The 22,035-nt window shown below is 44.1% G+C and overlaps 1 protein-coding gene across 3 annotated transcripts in view; it reads left to right on the top strand.

The window, feature by feature from the left end:
• FHIP1A (FHF complex subunit HOOK interacting protein 1A) overlaps positions 1-22,035 on the top strand; it is a 225,063-nt gene that overhangs the window by 194,870 nt on the left and 8,158 nt on the right. For all 3 annotated transcript variants that reach the window (XM_010968500.3, XM_074377296.1, XM_074377298.1), the window contains exons 8-10: positions 2,494-2,573; positions 11,211-11,401; positions 14,798-15,958. In XM_010968500.3, the coding sequence (XP_010966802.2) occupies positions 2,494-2,573; positions 11,211-11,401; positions 14,798-15,958 (1,432 nt within the window). The remainder of the gene's footprint in view (positions 1-2,493; positions 2,574-11,210; positions 11,402-14,797; positions 15,959-22,035) is intronic.

Raw genomic sequence — 22,035 nt, 5'->3', positions numbered from 1 at the left:
TATAGTAACCTATAATGGAAAAGAATATATGTATGTATATGTATGACTGAAATATTATGCTGTACACCAGAAATTGGTACAACATTGTAAACTGACTACTTCAATTAAAAAAAAAAAAAAAGAAGCAAGATCTCAGAGCAGTAACCTAACCTTGCACTGTAAAACACTTGAAAAAGAAGAGCAAACTCAAACCAGACAGGAAGAAGGGATTAATAAGGATTAGAGCAGATATTAATGAAATGGAGACTAGAAAAACAACAGAATCGACAAAACTGAGAGAAGAACAACAAAACTGAAAGTTGGTTTTTTGACCCTCCTAGGCTGCTGGTGAGAATGTAAACTGGTGCAGCCACTGTGGAAAACAGTGTGGCGGTTTCTGAAAAAACTGGAAATAGAACTGTCGTACAACCCTGCAGTTCCACTCTGGGGTATATATCTGAAACAAAACAAAAATAAAAACATTAATTCAAAAAGGTGAATGCATCCCAATGTTTATAGCAGCACTATTTACAGTTGTCAGATACAGAAGGAACCTAAGTGTCCATCAACAGGAGACTGGATAAAAAAGATGTGGTATATATACAATGGAATACTACTCAACCATAAAAAGAATGAAATTTTGCAATTTGCAGCAACATGGATGGACTTGGAAATTGTTATGCTAAGTGAAGTAAATCAGACAGGGAAAGACAAATACTGTATGATATTTCTTACATGTGGAATTTAGAAAATACAACTAACTGGTTAATAGAACAGAAAAGAAACAGACTCACAGATGGAGAGAAGGAACTAGTGGTTACCAGTAGGGGGCAGGAAGTAGAGGGGGCAAATTAAGAGTAAGGGGAAAAAAAAGAGTATTATGGGATTATTTGAAATCATGTGTGTGAAACTTGTCAAAATTGTAAAGCATTATAGAATTTAAAGAAACTTTCATTCAGTAAAAATAAATAAACAAAAAAACCCCTAAAAAGTAAAAAGTTGGTTCTTGGAAAAGATTGACAACATTCACAAACTTTTAGCTAAGACTACCAAGAAAAAAATTGAGAAGACTCAAATTACTAAAATTCAGAATGAAAGAGAAGATATTACTATGACTTTACAGAACTAAAAAGGATTACAAAGGAATACTATGAACAACTGTATGCCAAAATATTGGATAACTTAGATAAAACAGGCAAATTCTAGAAAGGCGCAAACTTCTGAAACTGATTCGAGAAGAAATCAAAAATCTATGAACAAGTAAAAACTTCTGTATTTCAAAGGACACCATTAAGAAATTGAAAAGACAATGCACAAAATGGGAGGAAATCTTTGCAAGTCATGTTTCTGATAAGATGCTTGCATGCAGAATAATGAACTCCTGCGACTCACTAATAAGAAGACAGATACAGTGATTTGCTGGGGTTACTATGGCAACATATAGAAAGGACTCAGACTGGGGAAGGGAGGTGTTGAGTGGTAATTCTGGGAGACAGAGAAGAAAGATTTCCTAGGGGAAGTGATACCTAGGGTCAGCCTTTGAGAATAAGTTGGGGTTATCCTGTGGAGGAGACAGTGAAACACATACCAGGCAAAGGAACAGCATGTGCAAAGGCGTGGAGTGAATGGGTTGAAGGATGTTGCTTCTGCCTCACTACAAGGCGTGACCCGTCCTGTGCACAAGAGATGTTTTGGGGCACGCCAAGTGCAGCTCTTCTCTCCAACACCATTATGGATTTCACCGACGAGGCTGTAAACCCATCCTGCCTAGAAGACAGACTAGCACTTACTCTCCTGTACAAAAGATGAGAGCCTAAATTACCTGAGTGGCTTGTTAGAAGGATAAAAGCTTACTCCCAAAAGGGCATGGTGATTTTGTAATGCCCCTTTGGGAACCTTCTCTGTTGGGCTGTTTCTCTCTCCTTTTTGGAAATCCGAGATTGCAAGAATTCTTGCAATTTTTAATGACCTTCTTAGACAAGTACATCGTCACACCCTCAGCACTACGGGAAATGGAACCAAGGAGAATGTTTTGCCTCAAAGCCAAAGAGACAAGCCAAGGGAGCTGGGGCTTGGGGCTGAGGACTCTGGAGAGAGTTGGCCAGGGTGTATGCAGTTTTCTGTTAGTCCTGTCTGGAAATAATCAATTTCACATTGAAGACAACCTAGGAAAACAAATGACATAGGGGATTGTGTGTGTGTGTTGGGGAGTGGTAGGTGGCATATTTATTTGGATCTTTGAAAGTTGGAAGTATGAACGTAGGCGTCTTGTAGGAGGGTAATTCTGTGTAATGGCATAATTCCAGGTGTATGCTGTCGAATCAAATCCTGTAGAACTGATGGCCTGAATATATACATTCTCTCTGGCAGCAGTGTGGGTTTTTTTTTTTAATCAAAATTTCTTTTTTAAAAAGGCCATTTTATTTGTAATTCTGATTTATTTACCTTCTGTGGGAAGGAGAGCTATCCTTCTAATATCTGAAATACAGTATGTGTTTGTTTATTGCTTCCCAGCTTTGTGTGGTGTCCCTGGCATTATTTAGAACTCTCATCGGTTTACATTGTGAAGATGTGATGTTACAGCTAGTTCTAAGGTGAGTTGCCATCTTTTATTCCTTTTAAAGAAAAACTCTATATTAATATTGTTGTTATATTTTTCTTTGGTAACATAAGCTAAGTAAGGCAGTGCTTCTAAGAAAGAAAATCATCAAGAAATCAATTTCACTTCTGTATTATTTCTCAAGGTTAATTTTAGTTTTACTTTAAAAGTTTTTTTGGGGGGCCAAATGCATGATATTAAAAATATGCTCCTGGAAGGATTAAATAGAATGTTTGGAAACTTTCAAAAGTATTGTGAAAGCTCTTGTGATCTGTAGCTGAGTGTCTTTCTCCAGAAGCTCATTTTTGGGCGACTCATGTTATTGAAAACAACTTTCCTAAGTATGAAATGCTGTGGATGTGTAATTTCTATGCCTCTTGCTTTCGTGACAGTGCACCTACAGTATGCACTATCTGACCTGTGAATGTTTCAATTGAACTCAGTAAACATTTAATGAGTACTTTCTGTATACAATTCAGAAGAGAAGAAGGCACAGAGTGGATGGATTGAAAAGGGCTTGTATGTATACCAGGTAGAAAAGGTACACTCTTCCCAAGTACGGGTGGGCAAGGTGTCACGGAGTGGCTGGTGGCTGAAGACGGGTATCCGGAGTCAGGATGAACTGCTATCAAGACGTTGTTAGTTTGGTCGTTTGGCAGGAGACTCAGGGACATCAAATCCTGCCTTGGCCCAGCAGTGCCTCTCTTCTCAGGGTCCCCTAGGGAAGCATCTGCTTTGTGAAGGGAGAGAGAGCTGATAAGGTTTTGTCTGCCCACACTCCCCTCTGGTGATGTGGAAGCAGAAAGGAAAAAGCCAGCCAGGTCCTTGGCATGTGAGTCTCCACCCCCTCTTTCCTTGTTGGGCTTTCTGATCCTGCCTCTGACCCCTTCTTGGGTGGAAGGGCAGGAGGAGCTGAGGGCAGGGCAAGAGGAGGAGACTTGGGCTGTCCCTGGTCTCCACTGGGGTCTAGACGTGATGTGAGGAGACTCACTGTGGAGACAGCATTCCCACAGAGTAGCCGTGGAAAAGTTGGAGGGTGGCCAAGTGAGATCCTGGGAACAGCAGTGGAGGCGTCACCCAGGAGCATGTTAGGGATGCACCTGCTGGCCTTCTCCCCTGTGTGCTGATCAGAAACCCTGGGGGTGGGTGGGGTCCAGCAAGTCGTGTTTTAACAGACTCTCTGGGGGATTCTGATGGTGGCTAAGTCTGAGAACCTCTGTTTTGAGGAAGGGTGCAGTGCATGGTGCCCTGCAGAAGGGGGCGGTAACAGTGCTGGGGTTGGGGTGAGGCGGTGGTGGCACAAGGGTGGGGGCCTCACGGAGTTACCGTTTCAGGGGAGAGTATCGCCCATTAATTTTTTTAGTGTAAAGAGAGGTTTGGGACATTTTAGGGATTTAGATCAGGTCATCAGTAGCTAATCTTAGGGCATTAGCAAAGAACAAATCCGATCATAAAGAAACACCCTGGGTAGTCGGGGGAGAGTGTCATTTATCTGTCCTAAAAGGATTACGTTAGCTTCCCCTCAAGTCTCTACTGATAGGACAGAATGCATTAGCAGGGCCTGGAGGAAATGCATCTGAGCAACTTGTTAAATCCTTTTTGACTGACAAAAACCAGACTTTGCCTCCAGCAAGGGTAAATCCTGATTATATTTCAATGTGAAATTCTCGAATGCCGCTTCTTTGATGGCCTAGAGAACAGCTGTCTTTTCCGTGTCCCTGGAGCCCGGCCCTGCTTGGGGACGCAGAGCATCCCGGCTCTGGGTCACTGGGTGAGACTGAGCCCAGGTGGTGGAAGCTTCTGTTCAGTGACCTGTATGAGGTGAACTCTGATCACCCTCATCCACTCCTAAAGCTGTGCTTGTGTACGAACTGTCTTTGGAGGTTGTATTAAAGCTTCTTTTGAGACCCAGACCTGTACCTTACAAAGGTGAAGAAATCAGCTTGTGGTTGAAATATTCACATGTCCATGTCAAGGCCTGTCATTCCCAGGGCGAGTGAGGACGAGTCATTTCCCGGAAAGTGCCCAGAGGGCGCGTTGTCACAGGTTCTGAGTGGAGTTGTGGAAAGGGTGCCGGGCATGACCACCTGGTCCTGAGTTTCTTCTCTGTTTCCTTAATGAGAATGCTGATGATACTGTGATAATAGGAGCTACCCTTTATTTAATACTTTCTGTATTTCTAATCCTACTGCACATCCCTGAGGGATCTGTGAAAAGCAAGTGAGAGGACAGACAGACACAAAAGTCGGCACATGGGAGACACAGAGGAAACCTCTGTTCCCGGTCTGTGTCCTCTGAACTGCTGATCTCCCCCGGCCCCACATTTAACAATTATTTTTAATTGTAGTAAAATACACAAAACCTAAAATCTACCATCTTAACCATATGGTTCAGTGGCATTAAATGCATTCACATTGTTGTATAGCCACGACCACCATCGGTCTCCAGAGCTGTTTTCTCTTTTTAGAAGAAACACTCTGTCCCCGTTAAACAACAGGTCCCCATTTCTCCCACCCTCAGCTCCTGGCAGCCACCCTTCTTTCTGTCTTTCTGGCTTTGACTGGGCTAGGTCCCTCATGTAAGCAGACTCATACAGTATTTGTCTTTTTGTGCCAGACTTACTTCACTTGGCACATTGTCTTCCAGGTTCATCCATGTTGTGTCATGTGTCAGAATTTCCTTCCTTTTTAAGGCTGCATAATTTTCCAGTGTTTATTCCACATTTTGTTTATCCATTTATCTACTGATGGACATTTTGGGTTGCTTTCATTTTCGGCTGTCGTGAATATTGCTGCTGTGAACAGGGGTGTACAGATATCTTTCCTCAAGACCCTGCTCTCAATTCTTTTATGTATGTACCCAGAAGTGGAATTGCTGGATCATATGGTAATTCTAATTTTTTTTGTTGTTTTCCATAACAGCCTGCACATTTTACGTGCCCACCAATAGTGCATGGGATTCCAGTTTCTCCATAGCCCCTCCAAATAGTTGTTATTTTCTGTTAAAACAAAAATGGCATTTTGATAATCAAGCAAAAATGACAGGCAGATTTGAAGAACCAGCTGGGGGTTTTAGAAGTAAGAACTGTAATTATTAAAATGAAAAATGAGTAGGGTAAATAACATTTAAACTACAGATTAAGAGAGAATGAATGAACTAGAAGATAGATTTGAAACGTTACTACTAAGTTTGCAGCAGTAAGTAATAAGGAGATTTAAAAATATGAGGACGAAGCTGTGAACAATGGTGACTGGAATGATAAGATGTAACGTATGCAGTTAGAGCCTCTTGACCTATTCTGGTTTTGGAATTTGTATCTCACAAGGGTTTTTGGAGGATCAACTGTGGTAATATCTGTGAAAATGTCTTGAGACACTGTAATATACCATACAAATTTAAAGGAGGGGAATTTTCTAGAAAATGCATTTTAAACTGTAGTAGTCCCCTGTACTCACAGTTTTGCTTTCCAAGGTTTCCCATGGTCAACTGTGGTCTAAAAATATTAAATGAAAAATTCCAGTAATAAACAATTCATAAGTTTTAAATTATGCACTGTTCTGAGTAGGGTGGTAGAATCTCACACCGTCCCCCAAACAGTGACATCGTCATGGCTCAGTGGTCCAGGCTCACCTTCAGCAGGTGGCCCTCCTTCTGACAGTATGTCGGAAGGTCAGAATAGCCTAACCCTGCATCACCACGCCTACATCACTCACCTCACTTCAGCTCATCAGGTAGGCATTTTATCATCTCCCATCATCACAAGAAGGAGGATGAGGACACTACAATAAGATATTTTGAGAGAGAGAGAAACTACATTCACAGAACTTATTTTTTACAGTTTATTATTAGAATTGTTCTGTCTTATTACCAGCTATTGTTCATCTCTTACTGAGCCTAATGTATAAGTTAAGCTTTATCATAGGTTTGTATGTATAAGAAAAATGCAACATATATAGGGTTCGGTACTGTCCACGGTTTCAGGTATCACTGGGGGTCTTGGAATGTATCCCCCACAGATAAGAAGGGATAAGAAGGGAGTTACTGTAATGAAAACAATGTTTTTTTTCTGCTTTAGAATCTGTACCAAAAGCAAAGACAATGAAAAGTCCTTATTTAGTCATTTCAATTTTATTTTAAGGGACACAAAAAATAGATTTATAATCTGTCCTTTTTGTTGTTACCACTGTAGCCATTGAAATGTACATGACAGACTTGTAGATCTGCGAGGCAGTAGAGCCATGAAGGTTACATGAATCCTTCTAATGAAGTTATTTGTTACATGATAAATAATACCTGCATCCATTTTTGTTGCAACCCAAATACTCTTAATTATTGACATTGCAAAACGATAATCCATTTGTAACTGATCTGTTTATTTCCTTTAGCAAAATACTAGAAAGGTAAGTTAAAATAAGGAACCCCAGAAGAGAGGCTATTTAAGCAAGCAGGAAACCAAGGAGAGGTTGTCCACCTTCAGGGATGTGACACACGTTAGACCAAAGGCCGGCAGGAAATGCTGACAAGCAGTGAAGGGACACATCACCCCCATGTTCTTGGCACTTCTCAGTTTGGGCAACATTTAATTGCTTAATACCCTGAATGCCTATTTCTGAACATTCTGGTTGGGGTGTTTTTTCCAGAAGGGCTGGTCCTTTGTCAGGCTTGTAAACTGCATTGCCTGCTGTATTCAGATAGAGGCTGCTTTGCTTGAAGAGAAGCTGCGCGAGCACTTCAGAAACATTTCCATTTTGTATGGGTGTTAGGTGTCTAGAGGAGAGGGGAAAAAAAAAAAAAGTCAGCCTAGGGTAAGACGAATAGGAGAAATATGGCCAGGATGTCTTTGTGAAACTAACAAGTATTTGAAATTCACTAAGGTTGCTTTTGAGATTTTTGCCTTTTGGTGCATTGATGATAACATCTCATAAGAAGCACTCTGTTTACATCCTCGGACTTCACGGCTTTGTTTGTTTTTATTGTCATTGTAGCAATAGACAATACATGTCCCTTGTTATTGATTGGTTGTTACTGAATTGTTTCGAAAGTGATAATGATTTGTTTTAATGAGTGATATCCAGGAAAACAGAAAACAGATCCAGGGTTCCAGAGGGTTGGGGAAATCATGAAAAAAGGGCGGACAATGTGGGCAATATTTTTTTTTTCCTGCTATATTGCGGGATGGTGTTGAGTAAGCTGGATCTCTCAAATCAGTCATTTACTAGTCTCTGATCATTTTTTTACCACTTTCTGAGTTTAAATAATATCCCCAAACAAAATAAGTGTAGTTTAAATGTAGTTTGATGACAGATATCTATACTGAATTCCTAAGTGATTTTTCTGCTATTCAGCCACTTCATTTCGATACTTGACACTTGGGGAGCTTCTGATTTTATTCTGTTTCTCATCTTTCCCAGTAAATGACGGAAAGACAGAGTGACCATGTATGGTTTTCCTGCTCTCCCCCAGGACAGTCCTTCATTATAAAGGCACAGTAATAGGAGAGCTGCTTTGAATACAGGGTGTTATTCATTTGAGCTGACTCTCCAATTTCCAATTTTATAGAAAGAACCTCCTCCTTCAACCTATGGGGATCTTCCTTTATTCGATTTACTCCGAAGAAAATTCTTGGTTTCTACTGAAGGCGTGTATTTGCAAAGTTGCAAATTCCCAGTAACTCTTTATTCTAATACAGTTTCAAGCTACCCACTGGTGATACTTGATAAATAGCTTTATTAGGTTTGATCCAGTGTTCTTTTTTTTTTTTTTTCAGTACTTCAAACAAAGAGTAGAAATCTATGTATATCGGCTTTAATCATGAAATAGGCTTGGGTTGGGCTATAAGTAGTCGTTGAGTTCCTGCAGTATATAAAAGCATCAAAGCAGTTTATTTCTTAAATAATTAATAATCAAAATAAGGATACAATAAATCTTGTGCGATCTGAATTTCCTTGGGCCTTACCAGCTTATGAGAACAGGAGGGTTCATGTCAACACCCACAGGATAGGTTTCCCTGCCTCTTAACCCCGCCCCTCATCTAAGACCTTGGCATCAGCCATCACTTCTGGGAGGGTCCCAAGGGAGGGGTCTTACATGCGTTCGCGGACAAGCCTGTCCCCCACCACGGCTACTGTAGCACCTTGGCCGTGGCCTCCTCATCTGCTGAGCTCCCTGGGTTGGAGCCCTCCCCTCTCCTGAGAGCACATGGGGCCTGCAGTGTTGGAGAGGCACTGCTTTTCCTTGTGTCTTCAAGGCGAGAGCGGTGCTGGGTTCAGATTGGTGGGAGAAGCATCATTCTTGGTCAGCAAAACATCTCTTCCCCCAGAAATCCTTGTGAAAAGAGCGCCTTCATTTTCTACCTCCAGCATCTGTTTCTTCTCCCGTAGGGCTCAGGTCCATGTTCCCAAAGCTGGGCCAGGAGTTAGAACAGAACTGCTCTGTTTCCCAGACTGCCCTCCTCTGTCCTTCCTTCTTATTCTTATAAGCTTTGACTTTCACGCAGCTGAACATAGGAAAACAGACGCCACCACATAAGACTTGCGGGTGTGCCTGGATCTTAGTGATAGCCGTTTCGGCTCAGGTGTGTGTGTGTGTGTTGTATGTGGGGAGGGGAGACTAGGACCCCTTACCTGCTACATAGTTAGGTTTGGGCTGATTGAAGCACAGTTTGATTTTTTTCATTTGTTTTTGAAAATGGAAGGTTAAGTGCAAATTTATCATTTTATCCTTTGAAAGTTATTAAGGCCTTTGAGTGTAAAATGCTATGAAGAAAATGAAATCTCTTCTCTGCCTGGACTCAGGCACTCGCAGTCTGTCAGTCATTCATGTAAACAGGTTTTCCTCTTTCAGATGAACAGGAGCTGCAGGAGGAACAGGAGCTTAATGTTTACTGGCCCCAAACATACCCTGGAAGTTGTACTTTTACCTGTTTCACTGAATCCTTAATCATAGCTTGTATTCCTTTGTACTGCCTCTTCAAAACCTAAACACAGAAACAAAAACATTCTGGTTTATTGAAGATTGTGGTTGTTCACATACAGGCTCAGGGTCTCTGGAACTGGCTCCTGCACAGACATGGGACACTTGGCTCTGGCCGTGAGACCTCCATCCAGTTTGTTCCATCTTTGTTTAAGTAAACAGCATGGTCTTTCTCCCTGTTAAGAAAGAAAGCTATTTAAAGGCACTTTGTTCTACCCACAAAGCCTGTGTTGTGCTCCAAGTGTGTCAGAAACAGTTGCCCGGGTTTTCTTCTTTCCAGCTTCATACTGATACCAAGAGGCTCTGATCACCAACCAAAAGCGTTTTGTGTGAAATGGGGCCCAGCGCTCCCCAGTGAGTCCTTGGCCACTATCGTACTCTGATTTGTAATAAGAACTATACGCTTAGTCTTCTCCCTATTTCTTTTTCCACCCATCCCCTGATATCCGGGGAGGGGAGATGGGCTAGAGGTTGAATGAATCGCCAGTGGCCAATGATTCAGTCATCCGTGACTGCGTAATGAAACCTCCGTAAAAACCCACAAAGACTGGGTTTGGAGAGCCTCAGGGCTGGAGGACACGTGGAGGTGCTGGGAGAGAGACGTGCCCATGGAGGGCATGGATGCTCCGCTCCCTGCCGCATGTACCTTACCCGGTGCATCTTGCCATCTGGCTGTTCCTGAGTTATATCCTTTTATGATAAAGCAGTGATCTAGTCAGTAAAATGTTTCTGAGTTCTGTAGGCCACTCTAGCAAATTCATTGAACCCAAGGCAATGGTTGTTAGAACCTCTGATTTATAGTCGATTGGTCAGGAGCGCAAGTGACAACTTGGACTTGAATTGGCATCTGAAGTGTGTTGTGTGTTGAGGGTTGGGGAGGGGCAGTCTTGTAGGACTGAACCCTTGACCTGTGTGTGGGGTGGGCTGCTCTCTCTGGGTAGATGTTGTTGGAATTTAGTTGGAAAGAAGGACATCTTGCTTGGTGGTGTGGGGACCACCCCCTACCACTTACACACCCCCCCACTGGAACTGGTGAGAGATCACCCATGAGAATACAAGAGGAGATTTGCACTATGATGGGTTCTTTGCCTTTTTCTGCCACTGTTGTCATTTGGTACCCACTCTGAGCCAGTTTCTGAGGTTATGAGACAAAACTATTGGAGGAGGCGCTGGCTCTGGTAGCACATTATATTGAGAAGGCAGACACAGACATAATTGTGATACTGGTAACAGTGCCTTAGGAGAGGGCTGTGAGCATCGTGGGAGGCAGAGAGTGGCTCTGTGTTGGAGTAGGAAGCCTAGAAGCCTTCCTGGAGAAGGTGACACAGAAGCTAGACTTTGTAGGGTGACCAGGCATTTGTCAGGCAAGGGGAGCGGAAGGCACACTGCAGGGGGAGGTAGCAGTGGGTGCACAGGCTCGGAGGCACAGAGGGATGGCAGAGCTGTGGAGAGATGGGGCCGCGTGTGGAGATTGAAGTGTGAAGGCCCTTACAGAAGGGAGAAGCCCTTGACAAGTTTTCATAGAAGAGTGAGCCCTCAGGGCTGGCAGGATGCATGAGTGAGGTGGGGAGAAGATGTGACTGGTCCTGGCTGTGGCTCGGGTAGTGGCTGGCTGGGAACAGACCGCACAGACACTGACGCCGGCCCTCTGTCGTTCCAGGTATCTGATCCCTTGCAATCACATGATGCTGAGTCAACGGTGGGCCGTGAAGGAGAGAGACTGTTACTCCGTTTCTGCGGCCAAGCTGCTTGCCTTGACCCCCGTCTGCTGCTCCAGCGGGATCACCCTGACACTTGGGAACCAGGAGAGGGATTATATTCTCTGGTCAAAGTGCACGCATGATAATCCAGGTAGGAGGACCTCTCTGGTACTGATCATCTTTAAACGAAAGGGTGCCAAGTTCCATCGCGCTCTCTCTCTCTCTAGGTAGACGCGGAATGATGCAGTGGGTCCCACTTCTTTTACGACTGACTAGTTGGGGGTCCTCTTCTGCTTCGTAGAGAATCATAGACACCTGCGATCAGTGTTCATTGACATGCCCAGTTCTCACCTCGTCAGTGAGACCTTTATTTTAACTAGGCTTTCTAGGGGTCTCCTCAAAGTCCAAATACGACACGAAAACGTGTACTTGCTTGTCTCCTTAGACAAAATGGGGCGGGGGGTGTGGAGGTGGCTAGGGCTCAGATAGAATTCGCCCTTATTTTAATTTCCAAAGTTACCCATTTATGGATGCTTGCCTGCCCATAATATATCATTCTAAAACGTGAAATTTGTGATATGGCAACAGTATTGTTACCCTAGAGCAGGTTCTTGTTTCTCTCAGGAAAGAATTCAAGAGTGAACCACAGTAAAGTGAAAGCAAGTTTATTTAGAGAGATACACACTCCATAGACAGTGCGGTCTGTCTTAGAAGGGAGAGCAGCCCTGCGAAAACCACATTTTATATTAAAGTGAAAGTAGATTTATTCAGAGGGATGCACACTCCATGCACAGAGTGTAGGCTGTCTCAGAAGGCCAGAGAGATGGCCCCAGGGTATGGGGTCGTCTCGGAAAGCAAGAGTGGGTTCTGAGGAGCGGGCATGGTTGGTTTTTATGGGTTGGGTAATTTCATAGGCAAGTGGGAGGATTATTCCAACTACTTTGGGGAAGGGGTAGAGATTTTCAGGAGTTGCCCCCCTCCTGGCCTTTTATGGTCAGGAACTATCATGGTGACTGTCGTGTGTCATTTAGCAGCTAATGTATTACAATGAGCCTATAATGAGGCTCGAGTTCTGCTGGAAGTGAATCTTCCGCCATCTTGGCCTAGTTGGTTCTAATCAGTTTATGTCGTATCTTCAATAGCTGTGTTGTTTTTTTAATGGTTGTGCCCTGCCCCCTTCCCTCCTGTCTCAAGATATGATTCATTTGATTGACCTCGTGAGGGTTTTTCATAATTACTCTGATGTGCCAGGAGTCATGGTGCCCATGTGGTTGGTGTTTGCCAGCTGTGGTAGTTGATCTCGTACAAGTAAAATTTAAATGGCGACCTGTGTCAGCTTTGGTCCTCCCTCCACAGGCAGCTGTAGCAAGGAGGCATTTGTGTGTCTTTGGTGGTCAGGAGGCTGCTTCAGTTCAGGAAGATTCTGTCTGTCCTGTGACCACTAGGAAATGGTCCAGGCCCAGTGTTGACTCCAGGTTTCCCGTCTATATTTTGATAGCCCCCCAAACAATGTCATTTTGTCCACCCAGCTGTAGTCCTCTTAGATAACAGATGTGGTCTAAGAGCTGGGCTGCTTGACTAAGAAAATGTCAGCATTTGTGATATAAATGTAATTTTTGGAAATTAGGGTTGTCTTACTGGTTCTTGGTTTTTAAATAAAGATATAGTGCATCGTGTAAATTAGTAATTTACTCAGCAGTATAACAAGTTGTATATTAAATATATTTTCCTGTTAGGTAAACTAGTATGGGTATCTTATATTTTCCTACCCAGTAATTACTTTTAAAAACATATTTAAGAAATTGATGTCTTTTTTATTTACTAAAGAAGTTGTTTTAAGAATGATTCTATGGCTGACCTTTAAAAAGAGTTCAGATTTCAAGTTAAACATACGATGGTTGAGTGCCTGCAACTTGCCACGTCCCTTCTCTGTGTTATCACATTTAATCCTTTGAAGATAGTCATAGTCTCAATTTACAGAAATAGACTCAGAGAGAGGCATTGACTGGTTCAAGGTTACCTACAGCTGGTAGTAGGTCCTCTGATTCCAGATCCCATGTTCTTCCCACTCTCCTCCCTCTGGGGTTGCTTTCTGGTGGATAAATGTCCCCATGGTGGTTATGTGGATAAGGAGGTGGGTAGATAGACAGTTTAATTGTGCAGTGGTTAAGAGCTGAATCTCAGCTCTGCTACTGCCTTAGGCAAGTTATTTGATCTTTCTAAGCTTTTCTCCTCATCTGTAAAATAGTACCTTCCTCAAATGGTTGCTCCAAGGATAGGTGATGTAGGACATACAAAGCTGTTAGAAAATTGCCTGGTTTGTAGTAAGTGGTAAATAAATATTATCAGTAGTCAAAGTGGATAAGAGAGAGACTTTTAACAGTAGAGCTGTAAAAAATGAATTGTGTCTACACTAGTGATATGAAAATTTGTATTCTCAAAGGTTCAGTCTGAAGGGAGTCTGAAGGGACAAAAGGCTTGAAAGGTGTGGCATCGAACAAAATAAGGAGAGAGGTTGATGTGAGACAGCTTCTGCTTGACTTGTGGCTCTGCCCCCGACCCACTGGGTGATCTTCGTCTCAGCATCAGTTTCTTCATCTGTAAATGGAGAAAATAGTATCTCCCTATACTGTCGTTGTGAGGATTAAATTAGGGAACATTCATAAAGCACCTGTCAGGTAGTAGATGTTCAGGAAATGGTAGAGTTTGTATTTTCCCTTGTCTGAGTCCTTTTTCTTTTTCTAAAGGAAAATGTAAACTTAAATATGGATGTTTTCACAGCTATTTCAGTTACACGGTTGAGAACTTTTTACATCAAAGGTAGTCAGAGTATAATTCTTAGGTTAAAGGGTTATTTTGGTAGTGAATATGACTTTATCGTAAGACACCATTTGGTACAATATGTACAACATCTCAGGAGTTCCTAGGAAGGTGGAATGAGTTAAACTTTTTGAAAACCCCAGGGGTTTCTAGAACACATCTCTTCTCCAAATTCATGGATTATATAGGCTTTCCAGTTTAGAGTCAGAGTAAAATTCTTTTTATTACCTACTCTGTGCCAGGTACCATATTCGATATATTACCTAATAAGTTAATCCTCTCAGCAACTTGAGAGGTTGCCATTATTAGCTCTTATTACTCTCTCTCTCTCTCTTTTTTTTCAATGGAGGCACTGGGGATTGAACCCAGGACCTTGTGCATGCTAAGCATGTGTGCTGCCACTGAGCTACACCCTCTCCTCTCCCCCATCAAAAACTGATACCAAGTAACAGACTTCTGCTGGCAATAGCCAGTATCTGACCGGCCAGATTGGGTCTATATATTTGTGAAGGTAGAGTTTCTGTTCTCAACTTTCCTTCTTAAAGTCTAACCACTTAAAAAAAACATTATTTGGGTATCATTTAATCAGAAATTACTAGAACCAAAGTAGCTGGTGGGACAGAGCCTTGGCAGCCCCGTGTGTCTCATTCCCGTCCACTGCTGGGTCCCCCCCTCCTCGTGAGCGTCAGAAGGGGTCCGGTTCTGACTTGTGTGTCTCCCGGGCCAGGGCCCACGGAGCAGCCGCTGCCCGAGGCCTTCCCGCCATCGGCCTGCATCGTGGAGTACGGCAAAGCCCTGGACATCAGCTACCTGCAGTACCTGTGGGAGGCCCACACCAACATCCTCCGCTGCATGCGGGACTGCCACGTGTGGTCCGCCCTGTACGACGGGGACTCCCCCGACCCCGAGGCGCTTTACCCGAGTGTGCCGGCTCCGTCTGAGGAGAGGGCTCCGAGCTCCGCCCACCCCGTGCTCGGGCTCCCGCAGCCACTCCCCCAGAAGATGGGGCCCCCGCGGGCTCCCGGAAAGGAGAAGAGCCACACGGAGCTGGAGTGGGACGACAGCTACGACACCGGGATCTCCTCGGGGGCGGACGCGGGCTCCCCGGGGCCCTACGAGGATGCGGAGAGCTCGGGCCCCCCCGCCCCGGTCGACCCCCCCAAACATATCCAGGAGATGAAGAAGAACGCCATCCTGCTCTTCAAAGGCGCCTACATCGAGGAGTCCGACTTTCAGGATGACGTGATGGTGTACAGGCTGTGTGCCGAGAAGGACGCGGAGGACACCAGGAACTCACGGGAGGACCCTGAGGGACCCCCAACCCCAGCCCAGACTGCAGTCCAGAGCCCGCCTGTGAACAATGGCCCCCTGCCCCGTCCTCAGCCAGTGTCAGAGTCAGAGTCAGAGGAGGAACAGAATAGGGATGATTCGGACGAGTTTCACAATGTGTCCAGGGAACCGGAACCAGAGAAAGAGCCTGAAGTTGCCCTAGAACCGAACTCCGAGGTAGCAGCCCCCACCTCCAGGGCTGAGCAGGGTGCACACCCGACGGTGACTAACCCCGAGGGTGAAGACTTCATTGCCCAGTATGACCAGATCATTAAGGAACTGGATTCTGGCACCGAGGGCTTTTTGGAGCAGAGTTTCTCCACACCTGATCCCTTGCCTCTCCCAAAAGAGCCTGATGGGGAGGGAGAGGAGAGCAAAGGAGGAGAGGAGGAGGGAGAGGAGGAAGGGAGGAAGGAGCCGGAGGAGGAGGAGGATGACTTTGATGCTTTCATATCTGAGACTCCTGCCGCAGAGACCCAGCCGTCCCCATTTGGGGCCAGAGATGAAGCTGCCTTTGCCAGTCAGCGTCCTGCGAGGACTCAGAGCACGCCGTTTACAGGTGACACTCTTAATTGCATTGTGGTTTCTGCTTTTGAAAGTACTTGTACATATTGTACCAGAAGAGTAAGGTAGGTAAAGGTAAGAAGCATGATCACTTTACCTAACAGAGGGGTGAAGCTATTGTAAGGAGCAGGGAGGGGTGGTTTCATTTTTCAAAAAATTTCATTCACTCGCAATGACTGTCTTGGTTTTTTTTTTCCCTAGCAAATTAGAGGTTAAATTTTGCTGCTGAGTAACTTCCCTTGGTATGTGTTTGATAAAACCATAGGACTGATTAAGCCACACAGAAAAGGCTGTCTCAGTATTTAATAGCCTTATTTCCTTTAGTCTAATTTATATTTTTCTCAGCATTTGTTTTTATGCATATTTTAAAAAAATTTACAGTTTCTGCCACTGAAATGTGTGCTTTATGAGGACACGGGGGTTGGCTTATTCTCGGCTGTCTTCTAGACTTGAACAGTGGACAGAGTACATAGTAGGTGCTCAGAATACCTTGAATCAGTGTAGCTGTGTACACACATCAGAGGGAGGCCATTGGGGTTAGTCGTGCCTTTGCCTGGGAGCTCATTTCAGTTAATCACAAAATGTTCATACAAAAGTAAATGGAGTGGACCTACATAAACTCATCACTGTACCAAAGGATGAGTGTGTTCCCATGATATACCCCTAACAGCAGGGAGAAATCACGGAAGAGGCAGAGGGACAGGAGAGGGTATCAGGTAAATGGATTGGTGTGAGGAATTATGGTAGAATTTTCATTAAATTATTAGCTAAGTAAAATTGTTACTGAACTGAGGTTCGGTTGCTTGCCACTGAAAAGCCAGTACTTGAGAGACAAGTATTGGTAGGAAAGGAAAGATTGCATTATTCAAGGGGCTGGCAGCCTGGGGCGAAGATGGACTCATGTTCAAAAGTCAACTGCCCCCCGGGTGAACAGAGGGCAAGCGCTTTTAAAGGAGAGTGTCAAGGGGGCATAGGTGGAGGGAGGCTCTACATGCAGAACAGCACAGTCAGCTCTGACAATCATCTTAAAATTAGACATGCGGAGGTCTGATCAGGGTCATCTTGATTGTTTTAAGTACAGTTAATCTTCAGTTCCAGGGTCAGTTTTTTCCCATCTCTTTGAGGCCAGTTCTCGAAATTGTGTCATGGCTACAGTCTGGTCAGCATGCAGTTAACTTCTTCCACCTGGTGGGGGTTTCAGTCTCTGTAAAACAGCTCAAAGGGCATGGCTCAGAATATTATCAGCAGCCCTGGAGGAGGAACTAAAGGCCCTTGACTTTGTTTAATGGCTAAACTCTTACTATTTTTGTCTTGCTTGACTGTATTCCTTTACTTTTGTATTTTCTCATTTCTCTGATTCAATTTATTCTTCAGCTAAAGTTTTTCTACAGACAAGAGGCAAGTGGAGGACATGGTGGGTGGTGGTGGGGTTTTTCCTGGGAAGGCCCCACAGGATCCTGCTCCATCACAAAATCTGAACCTGCAAATCATGATACTCGGGGACCTGGCACAGAGGAGGTTCCTCAGGCTCAGGGACATCTGGGGTGGGACCCCTGAATGGTTTTCAGTTAGAGGAGAGGTCCCTGAAGGAGCTGGCATCTCAGAGGGACAGACTGGTCTTGGGGTCGGGCCTGTGGGAGAATGCTGGCTCTGACCCTTCCTGCCATGTGGCCTTGGTGCCCTAACCCTGGGACGACTAAATGTGATACTGAGGTGGGGTGGGGGCTGTGTCATCACTGTTATCACAGGCAGCCCGCAGCAGCCTCAGCTGAGGCCTGTCCTTCCCTGGCCAGCAGGGAGCAGCTTGGTGGGGAGAGACCATGCCCCTACCTCCCTGGGGTCACCCAAAATACATGAAATTACAGCACTTCCAGGTCAGCTGGCAGGTGTAACATCATTTCAAGGAGCTCTTCCACCCTCCTCCAACATTTATTACTCTGTTTGCTGGTGCCTGAAAATTTATTTAAACAGGGAGAAAGCTTTTAATTCCACAATGAAAAGGCTTGAGGTTCTAGCAGAGATAATAGTTCAGTGCAAATAGATTTTAATTAATTTTCAATCAGTCGTATGATATCACTTATACGTGGAATCTAAAAAAAATAAGACAAATGAACTTATTTACAAAACAGAAATGGACTCCTAGACGTAGAAAACAAACTTACAGTTACCAGCTGGGAAAAGGGGTGGGAAGGGATAAATTGGGAGTTCGAGATTTGCAGATACTAACTACTATATATAATAGATAAACAACAAGTTCATACTGTATAGTACAGGGAACTATATTGAATATCTTATAGTAACTTATGGTGAAAAAAATATGAAAATGAATATATGTATGTTCATGTATGACTGAAGCATTATGCTGTACACCAGAAATTGACACATTGTAAACTGACTATACTTCAAAAGTTAAAAAAAAAAAAAATATATATATATATAAATTCAATCAGTCAATCATAAGTACAAAGGGTCAAATAATCTGGCTTTTCCTAATTGCTATGGGAAGAGGGAAGGGAGGCACTGAAGGCAGGGCAGAGAGCTTGGTGGGAGGGAAGGGGACAGAAGTGACCCAGCTCAGCCCCAGTTCTGCCCCCGGGTTACTCTCACCTAGCAGGAGTCCCAGCTTTGTCTGCAGTGTTCTCCAGGACATCCGGGCTACCCACCGCTAATGAAGATTGTTCTTTAGAATGCCAGCTTGCTTATAAAGGAGCTTCATCCCTGGGAAATATGTAAATTGAGGAAACAAAGTATAGCTTAGGGCAAAAAGAAAGTGAATACACCGCTTGTTCAATAGCATCAATATTTTGAATGATACACCTGAGAACAAAACAATCTGAGTTTTCTGACACATATAGGTAATTTTAGCTAAAGCCTCTCCTTTTTCCTCCTTTGAAACTTGTATATGGCTTCAGGAAACGTACTTTCTCCTTCCATGTATCCAAGCTTTGTAGTTTCTGAATTTCTGAATCTGTTCTGCAGCCTTTGGCTTAACTCCCCTCTCTCCATGGCATCCTGATTTCCGCTGAAATGAATCTGCTTCTCAGCAAAGTCAAAGCATCCCATTTCATTGATCTAATTAATTGTATTTATTCATGGGTTCAGCAATCTTTTATTGATCTCCAAATGTTTGGCAGGTTCTGTGCCAGTTACCAAGGACACAAAAATGAAGGGACCTGTAGACTTTCAGAGGAGACGTAAACAAAGAACAGTACTCTCTTCGTGAGAGATGTGTAGCAGTCATTGTATTTGAATTTTTGGGGAGCTCAGTGGGAGGGGTTGGGGTGGGAAAGACTTCACAGAGGAGGAACAGAGTGACCAGAAGCCTCCGGGTAAAAGTGGCGGAGGATGACAGTCCAGGCAGAGGAAATGACAAGTGAAGACAAAGGAGCCTGACAGCGCATGGACGTGATGGGCACGGATCATGGGAGGCAGAGAGGAAGCCACAAAGCTAGTTGATGCCAGCTCATGGGGGCCCTCGGGCCAAGCTGAGGAATGGTGGTCTTGTGCTCCTGGCACTGAAGATGCCTTCAAAGTATTAGAGTTGGTGAATGATGTGACCAGATCTGTATTTGGAAAGGAAAAAGCTAGCTTGGAGAGCATGGAGAGAGCACTGGGGAGAGGTTGGCACCAGGAAGAGCAAAGTAAGACATGTCATCATGTCCGAATTGAGAATGTGCCAGTAATAATGCCCCTGGGAACATTTTCACAGCTGTGCTCACACGGATGTGCCAAGATGTGTACACAGAGGTGTTCACTGCACCGTTATTTGTAATAGAAAATGGCCAGGAGTAACCTAAGTGTCCACCAGGAGGGGACTGCTTTTGCTAATGCAATACCCATGGCAACCGAATATCTTGTGAATGAGTGACACAGCTGTGTGTGTGCTGATGTGGGGTGTCTCTGGGATATAAAGTGCAGTGGAAAACCAGGGGGCTGAATGGTGTGTAGACAAGGTTGTCATCTTGTCATTTGTTTAAAAAATGGTGTTTTTTTTTTTTTACACCAGGAGATTGACACATGCACAACACACACACACACACACACACAAACACACACACACACACACGCACACCAGGATTCAAGACAGTGCATTGGTTGAGAGCATGGGAGCTGGAAACAGATGGCCTGAATTAAAATTGTGACACCTTCATGTACCACCTGTGCACTGGGCATTCTGTGTCATCTTTAAAGGGGGGTAAATAATAAGCACACTTTGTAGGTTGTGAATATTTAAGCTCACTGGTACATGGAAGGTGCTTAGAACACTGCCTGGCACATAACGTGATTAATAAATGCTTTTAAGGATAAACCAGTTATTAGTTTATGATAGGCACAGAAGTTTATTAGTTTTATTATACACGTATTTCTGGAAGAATACACTCGGATCTGTTAACAGGGGTTGCCTCCAGGCAGGAGGTCTGTTCTTTATAATTCTGGTACTGTTGGAAGAAAAAAATTAGATCATTTTAATCTTTAAAACAGAAACTGTTGCTAAGTCCAACAGTTGGCAGAGGTGGTGGCAGAGGTGCTGGTTTGCCTTCGGGAGAGGGTTCCAGGGTGGAAGCGATGGGGCGGGGCCAGGGCAGGGCCAAGCCAGGGGCGGGGCCAGGGCGGGGCATAGTGGCGGCTCCTCCCACAGCTGGGAAACTCGGGGTTGGGGATGTTACACTGAGGAGAGAAGGCAACGACAGGGAGGGGTGGTGGACACAGTGTTAGTTGTTCTGAAAATTCAGTATTTTACAGGTGGGGAATTTATGTGTCTTCCTAGAGGAAGGGGGGAAAAACTATCTCATCTCCAATACACACCTGTGGCTTTCTGAATTATAGCTGAGTTTTCTCATTTTCAGCTGCTTGCCAGGTTCTCCTAGCAACTGCTTTTTGCTAAGCAGGTTTTTTTTTTTTTTTTAACTGCTAGAAATCAACTAAAAATAAAATAGGAACTTGTAAAGGTTTCATATATGTCTCTTATTGCACATGCCTAAGAAATTGTAATTAATGTCGTTAGTGGATTACAATGACAGTCTGCTGATCTTGACCTACTAGCCTGTCGTTCAGGTGAGACAGTTATGACACCTCCTCTCCGCAGGGCGCGGGGTTCAGGCTGGGTTTTTCCCTCACTCACAGCAGCGATGGACCATAGATGTTCTCAGTGGCCACCGCACGGTTCAGCGGTCGTGTTTGTAGGATAGCTGGAGGCCAAGTATAGGGAAGGGAAGTTGAGCGCTCATATTAAGGAGATCTGTTTTATAGGAGGTGCTTCCCTCCCAAGTGTCACTTAATTCACCTGTCTTTGCTCTTCTGGAAGGAAATAAATGCTGAGCCCTACAGGACTGTGGGGGAGTGGTGAGAGGGGATGGGAAAAGACTGGGTGCAGGCTTGAGTGAGGACAGCAGCCTTCTCCTTGCAGATCTTCCTGGAGGGCTAGAATTAAGAAGAGCTACGTACCGGCAACATTTCTGGGGTTCTGGATGGAATCTCATCAAATTGCTTTCAAAGTGGGGTTCCAATCTAGAGTTTCTGAATGTGTTTGGCAAACTCTCCCACTTTTGTTCTGTAAGCAGTGGCTCCCCAGAGCCTTTCTGTTCAAGAGTTCATTGACCTCCTGTGTGATGGAAAGTGACTCAGGAGCTCAGCCCCCTCCCAAGGATGGGGAAGTGGGGGCTAATCTCAACATACAGGCGAGAGTCTCTTCTATTTCGAGGCCTGGTAGAGTCCTCCTCCATGTTCCTTGTGCTGGGAACATTGCCATTACCCCCTGCTCTTTGCCTGCCTGGGTGAGGCTTAGTTTGGTGTCCCATTCCTCACAGATTTCTTGTTTCTGTTTCTTTCTTTTTTTTAATTGAAGTATAGTCAGTTACAATGTGTTAGTTTCTGGTGTACAGCACAATGTCCTAGTCATGCATATATATATATACATATATTCATTTTATTATTTTTCATTAAAGGTTATTATCAGATATTGAATATAGTTCCTTGTGCTATACAGAAGAAATCTGTTTTATTTTGTTTTTTAAACTATGTTTCTTGTAGAGGATTTATCCTCTTACACCACTAAGGCTTCTGAATGAAGCA

This window comes from Camelus bactrianus, chromosome 2 (genome assembly GCF_048773025.1).
Source record: "Camelus bactrianus isolate YW-2024 breed Bactrian camel chromosome 2, ASM4877302v1, whole genome shotgun sequence".
Taxonomy (NCBI): domain Eukaryota; kingdom Metazoa; phylum Chordata; class Mammalia; order Artiodactyla; family Camelidae; genus Camelus; species Camelus bactrianus.
This window is presented reverse-complemented; position numbering and strand designations above follow the sequence as displayed.